Genomic DNA, 12,887 nt, shown 5'->3' with positions numbered 1-12,887 from the left:
GAGGATCATGGTGGTGGTCGGAGATGATCATGGTGGTGGTGGTGGTGGTCGAAAATGGAAGGAAGAAGGAAGAAAAAGAAGGAAATACCTTGTACTTCTTGTACTTTTTTAAACCCTTGTACTAAAAATAACTTTCCTATATATATATATATATTTAATTATTCATTAATTCAATTTTTAAACAAAACTTAATTTTTAACCAACAATACTAACACTTTAATTTTGACTTAAACAAATCTTAATCCAACTTTAACCAAAAATCCAAATAATACCAAAAATAATTTTTGACCAGAAAATTTCCATTGACCAGAGTTGACCGGTAGTTTGACCGATTTTGACCGAACCATAAATCGAGTTTCCGGGTAGATCCGGTTACAATGATGAACATTACAACTAAAATTCAAGTCCAACATCATGATTCAATTCGGATTTAGACTAGATCTAACTAAAAACTAAACAAAAGTCACATATATTTCGGATTGAAACAAAGTTTCGGTTTATATATATGAACAAGAACCGATTTCGTGATACATACATCCAATCTAAACAAGAACAAAGATTTCGGATATAGAGTTTTCGGGTATGTATTTCCGGATCTAAAGCTATACATACATATATATATATATAACCGAAAAGTGTAGAATAATAGTATGAACTTTCCGGATCTAAAGGATCTCGGTTCATAACTTTTCGGGTTCAAGGATTTCGCATATATAAATACACAAAACTTATATTAAACCGGACTATATAAGTTTTTGTAAGGAATTTCGGATCTATAACTTTATATACATACATACTATCGTAAATATATATATATATATATACATTTTCGGTTTTTGAGAGGAAGAAGAAAAGAAAATCGAGTTACATAAAAATTTTGTAAACAAAACCGGATCTATATATATACACATTTACAAAACCGATTTATATATATACCAAGGTAAAGTTTTCGGATCTAAACAATAATAGATAAGAAAAATTCGGATCTATATATATATATATCCGTAATATACATATTTTTCAAATAAGAACACGAATTTGATGAAAAACAAACGAATCAAGCATTGATTTATGCCATTCTTATCAAGAACTAAAAGAAAATAAGAAGGAGCAGATGATTGATGGTGGTTCAGTGGTGGTCTTGTGGTGGCTTTGCGGCGCTGAGAAAGGGAGAGAGGGGGGAGACGGCTAGAGAGGAGAGGGAAAAGAGAGGGAGGAGTGTGTGAGGAAATGAGGGTTTGAAGATTAGGGTTAGGGGAAAATAGGGTTTTTGTTTGTTCTTTCCCTTCCTTTGACCGAATTTGACCACCCTTGACCCTTTTAAAAATCTCATTTGACTCGACAATTCAAGAAGACTCATGACCCGTAAAGTTTATTTTGTCGTCATATTTAAATGTAACTTTTTAATAGCTTTCTAACGGATATAAACATGTCTATTTTTACTTATTAAATCTTTAATTGATTTAATTTTTAGTATTTAACTTAATTTGGCATTTTCACAAGACAACTAGTATTCCTCCTGTTCTCGAGTCCACGTACAATTTTTCTAAAGTTTAGATGCTCATAAAACCCGAATCAAACATAAATTCATTTATTCCATGATAAAGTCTTAGAGTCTAACGACGTACATAACGAAACAAACTAAAAATGACTAGAAAAGTATTTCGGAAAGTACTGTCAGATGACAGTTGTCACAGCATTACCCCGTTAAAAGAATTTCATCCCGAAATTTAACTCGAACTAGTCCCATTAAACAATTGGGGTATTTTATCTTGAAATGATCTTCCCGTTCCCAAGTATACTCAGGGCCTCGCTTTGAATTCCAACGAATATACACTTGGTTTTCTTTAGTTTCCGCACCTTGCGGTCCACAATCTCTAAAGGCTCTTCAACAAAATTCAACTTATCGTCAATCCGGATTTCGTCCATAGGCACATGACGATCTTCTTCAGCTAGACATTTTCGAAGGTGCGACACATGAAATACGCCGTGAACTCCCTTAAGCTCTTCTGAAAGTCTCAATCGATAAGCTACCTCGCCAACTCTTTCTAGTATCTCAAAAGGTCCAATAAATCTAGGCCCAAGTTTTCCACTCTTGACAAATCTAACCACTCCTTTCCTAGGGGAAACCTTTAGAATTACACGGTCTCCAACATTGAATTCTAAAGGTCTACGTTTGACGTCGGCATACTTCTTTTGTCGTTCATGTGCTAATCTAAGTCGCTCTTTAATCTGAATTATTTTCTCGGCAGTCTCTTCAATAAGCTCAGGTCCAACCAACTGACTATCCCCAAAGTCAGACCATGCGATAGGTGATCTACACTTCCGTCCATACAATGCCTTGAAAGGAGCCATATTAATACTTGCGTGATAACTATTGTTGTAAGAAAATTCTATCAAATGTAGATGGTCATCCCAGTTACCACCAAAATCTAAGACACAGGCTCTCAACATGTCTTCTAAAGTCTGAATAGTACGTTCACTCTGACCATCAGTTTGTGGATGGTACGTCGTACTCATTTCTATCCTCGTCCCAAAAGCCTTCTGAAACCCTCGCCAAAATTGAGAATTAAAGCGAGTATCTCTGTCTGAAATAATCGAAACTGGTATGCCATGTTTCGATACGACTTCCCTTACATACTTCCTCACCAATTTCTCTGTGGGATCTTTTTCACGAATGGCTAAGAAATGAGCAGACTTTGTCAATCTATCGACGATCACCCATATCATATCATGACCCTCCTTCGTCCTAGGTAGTTTGGTAATGAAATCCATAGTTATGTTCTCCCACTTCCATTCAGGAATTTCTGGTTGTCTGAGTAATCCCGCAGGCTTTTGATGTTCCGCTTTCACCTGTAGACATGTCAAGCATCGGCTTACAAACTCAGCAACATCTTTCTTCATGCCAGGCCACCAATATAGCTCACGCAAATCATAGTACATCTTGTCGGTGCTCGGATGTACCGAATACCTTGTATTATGAGCTTCATTCAATATCAATGTTCGTAAATCACCCGTTGAAGGAACCCATAGTCTGTCCACAAAATACAAGCCATCATCGTCTTTTCTATCTAAATGTTGTTCCATTCCTCGTAGTTCCCTTTTAAGAGGATCTTCATCGCCAACAACCACCGATTGTGCTTCTATGATCTGATCTCTAACATTTCTTTGCACTGTAATACTCATAACACGTACTCGTCTAGACTTAACCCTTTCCTTACGACTTAAGGCATCAACCACTACATTGGCTTTCCCCGGGTGATAGAGAATGTCACAATCATAATCTCTGAGTAACTCAAGCCATCTTCGTTGTCTCATATTCAAATCTTGTTGATTGAAAATATGTTGTAAACTCTTGTGATCCGTGTAGATTACACACTTGGTTCCATACAAATAATGCCTCCAACACTTTAATGCAAAAACCACTGCTCCTAATTCCAAGTCATGGGTTGTGTAATTCTTCTCATGGACCTTTAATTGTCGTGAGGCGTAAGCAATCACTTTGCCTTTTTGCATGAGCACACAACCTAATCCTTGACCCGATGCATCGTAATACACTACAAAGTCATCAGATCCTTCAGGCAGACTCAAAATCGGCGCATTACATAGCTTATCTTTCAAGATTTGAAACGCTGCCTCTTGTTTTTCACCCCAGACATACGGCCTATCCTTCTAAGTTAATTGCGTAAGCGGCAACGCAATCTTAGAGAAATTCTCAATAAACTTTCTATAGTAGCCAGCCAGTCCAAGAAATTGTCTGACTTCAGTCGGTGTCTCTGGTGTTCTCCAGTTCTTGACTAAATCAATCTTGCTAGGATCCACGTGTATTCCATCCTTGCTCACGACATGTCCCAGAAAGTGTATCTCATCAAGCCAAAACTCACATTTAGAAAATTTTCCATACAGTTTTTCCCTTCTCAGTAATTCCAGTACTTTTCTCAGATGCTCAGCATGTTCTTCCTTTGTCTTTGAGTAGATTAGGATGTCGTTGATGAACACAATTACAAACTTATCCAAATACGGTCGACACACTCTAGTCATCAAATCCATGAATACTGCTGGAGCGTTGGTCAACCCAAAAGGCATCACTGTGAACTCAAAATGTCCATATCTTGTCCTAAAAGCAGTCATTGGTATATCGTCCTCGTGTACACGCAGTTGATGATACCCTGAACGTAAGTTGATTTTTTAGAAACACTTCGCACCTTGAAGTTGATCAAATAGAGCATCAATTCTAGGAAGAGGATAACAATTCTTTACTGTTAACTTATTCAACTCACGGTAGTCGATACACATGCGAAAAGAGCCATCCTTCTTTTTAACGAATAAGACAGGTGCTCCCCACGGTGACTGGCAAGGTCTAATGAATCCTTTGTCCTAAAGTTCTTTTAATTGTGTGGCCAATTCCTGTAATTCAGTTGTTGTTAATCTATAGGGAGATTTTGCTACAGGAGCTGCATTAGGAACGAGACTAATGCGAAAATCAAGTTGTCGAGACGGAGGTAAGCCAGGTAAATCATCAGGGAAGACATCCTGATAGTCCCGAACGACGAGGACATCAATCAAGCTAACCTCTTTAGCAGACGCACTCATGACACGACCCTCAAAAGAATCAGACACCTCGCCCTGAACTTCTAGTATTTCGCCATTTGGTAAGGGAATTCTAACAATTTTTGCACTACATAGAATCGTCGCATTGACCAAAGACATCCAATCCATACCAACAATAACGTCAAAACTCCCCATTTCAAAAGGTACTAAGTCAATAAAGAAAGCATAATTATTAAGAACTAATGTGCACGAATGGATGACCTGGTCTAATCTAACTAACCCACCATTAGCCATTTCTACGTCAAAACATAAATACATAGGGCTCGGCTTAGCACTCAATAAAGGAACAAAACTAGTCGCGACAAAACTATAATCAGCTCCAGAATCAAAGAGAACAGTAGCATATTGACCATTTAGAAGAAAAGTACCTGCAACAACGTTCGGGTCGTTGCGAGCCTCGGCAGCATTTAGAACAAAAGCACGACCTCTAGCAGCTGGAGCCTGATTGCCCCTATTCTGATTGGGTCCAGTAATCTGTAGCTGGTTAGGATGAACTGCCACTTGAACCTGTTGCCCAACCCACTAAGGACATGTGTTCCGATAGTGATCAGTGGCCCCACATTCATAACATCCTCCACGAACTCCGGTTGGTCTCCTTTGATTCAGTGGTACAACATTCAATGGTGCTCTATTCAATGGTGCCATCTGGGTCCTTGGTTCCAAACAGTAATTTGCCAAATGTCCAGTCTTATTGCAGTTGTAGCATGTTAAACAATTCTGATTTGCTGCATGGTGAAGATTGCACTTGGTACACTTGGGATGAGGACCCACATATTCCTTTTTGCCAGCATCAGTCACTGCAAATACCTTGCCTCTGTTTTGTCTCTTCCCATCAGATCGCCAAACTTTCTTATTATTACTCGTCCTACTGCTTTCCTTCCTTTTTGTCCCAACAGCAGTAATAGTTCCACACTGAACCAACTCCTCCGTTATAGCTTCAGACCTCAATATAGCCTCCTCTAAGGTAAGTGGGTGAACAACAGCCATAGTCGACCTAACCTGAGGAATTAACCCACGAAGATACTTCTCTATACCTTTGTTCTCAGGTTCAACCAAATCTAGAACGAGCCTTGAGAGTTCATTAAAATGGGTAGTATATCCAGCATGATCAGCACCGACCATCTTATGTTCCAAAAACTCTCGTTCCAGCTTCACCAGTTCGGTTGCTGTGCAGAACTTTTTCATCATCAACTCTCTGAAGTTATACCAAGACATCGCCTCTGCCGCTAATCTGCCTCTGATTCGGCACTGAGTGTTCCACCAAGACAAAGCATCTTTAGTGAAAGAGTTTGCCACATACTTGACCCTTTGTTCAGGAGTATATTCACTAATACCAATCACAGTTTCCATCTTCTCTAACCATTGAATAAACTTGACTGCTCCACCTCTACCATCATACTCTTGCACGCCACAATCCTTAAAGTTTTTGTATGTATAAGTCCTGACGCCACTTCTAAGTCCCCTTGGCACATTCCCAAGTCGAATTCCTTGATCAACGTCTTCATAATATTCACCATCCTGATCATCCCCTGCGTCCTCATACTGAGCATCTTCATTCTCTGCATTTTGTGCATTTTGAGCATTTTGTGCGAGTATAGTATTAACCACTTGGGTGATCATGGCAATCATGGCTAGGTCTGGTTGCATTCCAGCTTGCTCATTAGTAGTTTCATTTTCAGCTTTACCACGACCGCGTCCGCGACCACTACCTCGGCCGCGACCGTGGCCTGCACCACGACCAACTCCACGACCAGTACCTCGATCTCCAGCTTGTTCATTTCCACGACCCGCACCGCGGCCAACACCTTGAACTACTTCAGGCCCAGTGCCACGACCAATACCATGACCTCCACTTCGTCCAGTTCCTCGACCAATACCACGACCTTGACCAGAGTCTTCGTTTTCACCACGGCCTCTTCCACGACCGCCGCTAGTTCCAGCACTAGTTCTTGTTGTTGCCATTGCCCTATAACCACGCATCATTAGTCGGGGAAGAATACACTCGACGATGTTAATATCACAAGATACTCTCAGTAAGCTCTCTCGTCTTATGGTCTAAGGAATGCTATCTAGAACCTAAACTATTCATGCAATTCATGTCGATGCAATACATATATATATACTAATAATATATAACCCTAAATTGCAGTTAAAATGTGGTCCGAATCTAACACCTACATTCGTTGCACTAGAGGTGTATGTATACAGGGTGTACCAGCGGCTAACCCTCCACACCCTTAGTACATCTAATGCAAGGTCGGATCACGGTACTGGTATGCTTTCTAGATATTGGTCGGGTATGTATACAGGGTATATTAGCGGCTAACCCTCCACCTAACCAACACCCATTAAGCATCCCAGGGTAGCTACCACACTCCCACTACAAGTGCAATCACTGATGTCAATAACTGTCGCAAGGCATGGCGGTAATCATAGAATAGTTGATCAGGCTTTTCTATGATTATCGCTATGCGATACTAGTTAGCGCCATCACTTCATCTTGCTCTAATACACATAATTAATAATAACACCGAAAGCACACAGTCACCAAATAATAACCATAGTCAAAATAAATACAGGGATAATAAGTCTAAACAGAATATGAACTCAAATATAAGCGACGTTAGTACGTCTAGAATGCATCTATAATTCCTATCGTAAATGCTATACGGGGTTCTTAGGTTATAGTCTAGGCTTTTCCACCTAATTCTCTACAACCACGGCTCTGATACCATTCTGTAACACCCCACCGTTGGCGGAAACATGAGGTGTCATGAAAAGTACAGCACGACATGGAATTATATAGATACTGCTAAATGAAATAGAATATAATAAATATATTCCCAAAAACATGTGTTCAAAGTCATAACAGTGCTAAAATAGCTTATTACAACCAAGTTCATAAAGAAATAATCCAAGGCATGTAGCCTCAAAGTCTGACAATAAATAAGGAGCACTAATCTCCGAAGTCCAGCCTAGCATAGCAGTCTCTATCCCTGATTAGCCTGTGCACCTGAAAAGTATACTAAAACGTGTCAACACAAAGGTTGGTGAGTTCGTAGGTTTTATGTCAAAAGTCTAATAAAAGAAATAAGTCTTTTGTCGATTCTTTTAAGTCTAAACAAGTAATAGTTCAATATATAACGAGCAGAGTTACGCCATAATAAGTCCAAATGCCTCAATGTCTCAAAGTTCGGCCTTACGGTACCTGTCTTAGTCCAAAGTCTCAAGTCTCAACTCATACAATAAGTACGTCCAAAGCACAACAAACAAACACATAATCACACACATACAACAAGACCAAAGCACGTCAAATGGCACAAGTAATTCTATACGCATAGGCTCAATATTGAACATAAAACAAAAACCGACAAAACTGCTTGAAAACAAGTATACTTTCCACCCCAAAACTTGTAAAAAGAGGGGCTACGAAACTTACCTGAAAGCAGCACAAGTATAAATATCCTATATCAACGAACAGGAACACGAACTGTCAGAAACACTGAAACAAGCTCACAATCTGTCCAAAAGTCCTACATTGTCCACAAGTCACCCAGTAAGAACTTGGATTTAATTGTACTCGTATATGTCCTATACTAGTGTCTTAGGAAATGCCATTATGTCTTGTCCAAATAATTAGTTCGCTAAATAATGTCACATTTCATTGTTTATATCCCGTCAAGTCTTCGTAACAACGTCATTATAAAATATATTAAGTCTGGAAGGTCATATAATTTGTACATCGTCTTTACAACGTCTTTTATTCTTTGCATTTATATATAGTCGTTATAAAGTATATGAAGTCCGATAAGTCGTTAACTATCGTTATACGAATGTATAATTTATATAGCTTTTCCGAAGTCCTCCTTATAATTAATAATTTTTCATTTCAAATTATTCTTTGTATATATATGTGTATGTACATATGACTATAGTTAAATTAATTCATATATACATATAGGGATGGGTTATTTATAGTACAAGCATTTAAAAAACTACAAAAAGTACATGTCTAAGTTAACTTACACATGCTTGTTCTTTCCATCTCCGACCACCACCACCACCACCATGATCATATCCGACCACCACCATGATTCTCCGGCGACGGCGACCATCTCCGGCGAGACTTACACATGTGTAACTACAACTTACACATGTGTAAGTTAACTTTCCGACGAGAATCAGGTTCGTTTTCGGGTGGATACGGTATGGGCCAGAGGCCCTCATCCGTTCTAAGCTGACCGTCAAGGGACGCATATGGGAATCGTATGGATTTGATGGGCGGCGATCCAAGAGATGGTGACGATTTGTTACGGTACGGGCGAAGCCCTTAATGCCCGCGCCGGCGCCGTGTTTGGGGTGGTCGGAGATGATGGTGGCTGGTGGTGGTTGTCTCGTGAAGGAAAAAATCTAGAAATTTTAGACCCTAAAATGCTAAAAAAAAGTTGTACTAACACATGTGTAACTCTCGCCGGAGATGGTCGCCGTCGCCGGAGGATCATGGTGGTGGTGGTGGTGGTCGGAGATGGAAGGAAGAAGGAAGAAAAAGGAGGAAATACCTTGTATTTTTTATACTTTTTTAAACCCTTGTACTAAAAATAACTTTCCTATATATATATATATATTTAATTATTCATTAATTCAATTTTTAAACAAAACTTAATTTTTAACCAACAATACTAACACTTTAATTTTGACTGAAACAAATCTCAATCCAACTTTAACCAAAAATCCAAATAATACCAAAAATAATTTTTGACCAGAAAATTTCCGTTGAACAGAGTTGACCGATGTTGACCGGTAGTTTGACCGATTTTGACCGAACCATAAATCGAGTTTCCGGGTAGATCCGGTTACAAGGATGAACATTACAACTAAATTTCAAGTCCAACATCATGATTCAATTCGGATTTAGTCTAGATCTAACTGAAAACTAAACAAAAGTCACATATATTTCGGATTGAAACAAAGTTTCGGTTTATATATATGAACAAGAACCGATTTCGTGATACATACATCCAATCTAAACAAGAACAAAGATTTCGGATATAGAGTTTTCGGGTATGTATTTCCGGATCTAAAGCTATACATACATATATATATAACCGAAAAGTATAGAATAATAGTATGAACTTTCCGGATCTAAAGGATCTCGGTTCATAACTTTTCGGGTTCAAGGATTTCGCATATATAAATACACAAAACTTATATTAAACCGGATTATATAAGTTTTTGTAAGGAATTTCGAATCTAAACAATAATAGATAAGAAAAATTCGGATCTATATATTTATATATATATATATCCATAATATATGTATTTTTTAAATAAGAACACGAATTTGATGAAGAACAAACGAATCAAGCATTGATTTATGCCATTCTTACCAAGAACTAAAAGAAAATAAGGAGGAGATGATTGATGGTGGTTCAGTGGTGGTCTTGTGGTGGCTTTGCGGCGGCTGAGAAAGGGAGAGAGGGGGGAGACGGCTAGAGAGGAGAGGGAGAAGAGAGGGAGGAGTGTGTGAGGAAATGAGGGTTTGAAGATTAGGGTTAGGGGAAAATAGGGTTTTTGTTTGTTCTTTCCCTTCCTTTGACCGAATTTGACCACCCTTGACCCTTTTAAAATCTCATTTGACTCGACAATTCAAGAAGACTCATGACCCGTAAAGTTTATTTTGTCGTCATATTTAAATGTAACTTTTTAATAGCTTTCTAACGGATATAAACATGTCTATTTTTACTTATTAAATCTTTAATTGATTTAATTTTTAGTATTTTACTTAATTTGGCATTTCCACAAGACAACTAGTATTCCTCCTGTTCTCGAGTCCACTTACAATTTTTCTAAAGTTTAGATGCTCATAAAACCCGAATCAAACATAAATTCATTTATTCCATGATAAAGTCTTAGAGTCTAACGACGTACATAACGAAACAAACTAAAAATGACTAGAAAAGTATTTCGGAAAGTACGGTCAGATGACGGTTGTCACAAGCTCCGGGGAGGTATATCATCAAGCCCCCAGTCTAAGAATATAGACAACAGCTGGCTGTGTTGTTAGACTCAAAAATCTTCAAGGGTCAAAAATGAAAAATTAAAATAGTGAGGGGAGATATCTTATTTTTACTTGTTGATGTTTGATCCGATTTCCCCAATCGCTTTCAATCGCTCTGCCCTAATTTTCCTCCATCTCCAAGTAACTCTCATAATCTTTGTCTTCTTTTTTCTTTAACTCGTCGCTTAAAATGTCAAAGGTAGGACGTAGTGATCTATCCTCCGTTATTACCCCTAAGGGGTTACGGTGGTTTTGTACTATTTATTTGGCAAATTGTGATAAGGCGGTTCAGTTATCGTCGTCTGGCCAAACTGTCGCAAACCCACCTCAGGGTTATATGGGTTTGTACGTCACTCACGTAACCCGAGGGAATATGCGATTTCCTCTATCCCCCTTTTTCCTTGATATCCTTAGCCATTATAACTGTCCATTTTCCTTTATGCATCCCAACAGTGTTGCCCGTATAATCGGTTTCGGAATCCACTGTCATGCCTACGATGGTGAAGCAACTGCGTGTTTCAATTTATGTGATGCCGGTGATTGGGTGACAATCTAGAAGAAGCTCAAGGTCGATATTTTCCTTCCTGGTAGTACAGATGTACAGGGGTGGAAAAATGAGTTTGTCTTCATCGAGTGCTCGATTATCCCAGAAGCTTATGTATCTTTATTGACCGGTGAGTAGCCAACTAAGATTAAGGAGGCAGCTCCTCCTCATGCTCTTGAACTACGTCTGTATCAGCGACTTGTTCAGAATCCGGTCAAACTGGACCGATATCCTGATGTTGTATTGTATCAGGCGGGTATATTGAGGCATTGTCCTGAGGGAGTGGATGCCAGAATTTGTGTTGAAGGAACTGGCGAGTATCGTGTTTTTTTTTATCCTTCCTTTTTTCTAGTTAAAAATTGTATATTTTCTGATATATTGCTCCTTTTTCCTTTAGAAGTTAAATTGGATGAGTTTGTCAAAGGCCCCTTGTTGGAATGTCAGCCCAAACTTTCTGTGATTGCTGCAAACCTTTCATCTGTGGAGGCCGTCGGCTGTGAGGATGCAGATTGTGAGGAGGTTCCACCTACTGCTACTCCTTCCAAGAAGAGGAAGGTTTCATCAAGGTCATCTTCCAAGGCTTCAAGAGGAAAAACAAAACCACAATCCATATTTGGTACTCTTCGTTTAGGTAAACTTTAGCCTGAAGAGATGAAACTTAGTAAGTATCTCCTTTCTATTTTAATCGTTTATTTGCGGTTCACTTATTCATTTTTGCTGCAGGGATAATGATACATATACCTAATTCATATGCCTAAAGATATGCCTACTCCATACATCACATGACACATGTTTTCCACTAATTCTCTTTCATTATCTTTACCTTTGATCTTGCCACATGGTTTGATCTCCTTTTTAGGCCTATCTTTAGGCATACAAATTAGTCTCATTAATCATTTTCCTTGTTGCAGATGTCCCCGAGCCTAATGTGTGGAAATGCCTTGCTTCGCTTTATCCCCGAGGATTGGGTTCATGAATTGATGACTTTAGATGCAGGGAACTTGCAGGCTTCTCATAATCAGCTTGTTTATATGAGTACCTTGGTTGGGACGGTTGTAGGTGCTCGCCTTCATTTACTTGCCCAACAGCAAGAGGATATGGAGGGACAGTTGGCTAACTTGAGGAGACGTCGCCGTGAGGAGGGTTCTTCTGTTTGTGAAAATTGTCATGGGGAGCAGTTTTTATTGCTCGTTTGCAGAATGATCAACTTCTTCTAAAGAGGCAATTGGCTGAGCAACGAGAGCAATGTACCGCCTTTGCAAAATAGCTGCAAGGTGCCCAGGCGAAGATGAATCATATGGGGTCGTATTGTGAGTCTAGCAAAAAGGCCATAAGTGAGAAAGATGCCCGTATTTCTGAGCTTGAGGGTCAGCTTGAAGAGGCTAACCAAAGGATTGCTGCTGCAGAGGTGAAATCAAAAAGGGTTATATCCGAGGTTATCCCTTTTATCTGCTCCGAGCTGATCAGAAGTGAGGAAACTGGTATGCTGCTGGCGGAGGTAGTGAATGCTAATCATGCCCAAGAAAGGGCCTCTGTCCTTAGTCAGTTAGCGGGTGACGGTTTGATTTCCCTTGCTCTTGACTTTTCTGACCAGACATCAAAAAGAGTATCGAAAGCCGAAGATGCCCTTGCTCGTGCGGACTTCCCCTTTGTAAGAGATATTGTTGCAAGTGA

General features: G+C 39.3%; 1 protein-coding gene across 1 annotated transcript; it reads right to left on the bottom strand.

Moving 5' to 3' along the window:
• Nucleotides 1-4,377: 4,377 nt before the first annotated feature.
• Nucleotides 4,378-6,573, bottom strand: LOC122594221 (keratin, type I cytoskeletal 9-like). The gene is made up of 5 exons (XM_043766724.1): nucleotides 6,217-6,573; nucleotides 5,506-5,787; nucleotides 4,980-5,118; nucleotides 4,832-4,928; nucleotides 4,378-4,678 (listed from the first exon to the last, which is right to left on the bottom strand). The coding sequence occupies exons 1-5, from the start codon at nucleotides 6,571-6,573 to the stop codon at nucleotides 4,378-4,380; spliced, it is 1,176 nt and encodes a 391-aa protein (XP_043622659.1).
• Between the last annotated feature and the right edge of the window lie 6,314 nt (nucleotides 6,574-12,887).

The sequence above is a fragment of the Erigeron canadensis genome, chromosome 1 (assembly GCF_010389155.1).
Source record: "Erigeron canadensis isolate Cc75 chromosome 1, C_canadensis_v1, whole genome shotgun sequence".
Taxonomy (NCBI): domain Eukaryota; kingdom Viridiplantae; phylum Streptophyta; class Magnoliopsida; order Asterales; family Asteraceae; genus Erigeron; species Erigeron canadensis.
Note: the sequence above shows the minus strand (reverse complement) of the source record. Positions and strands in the feature narration are given on the sequence as shown.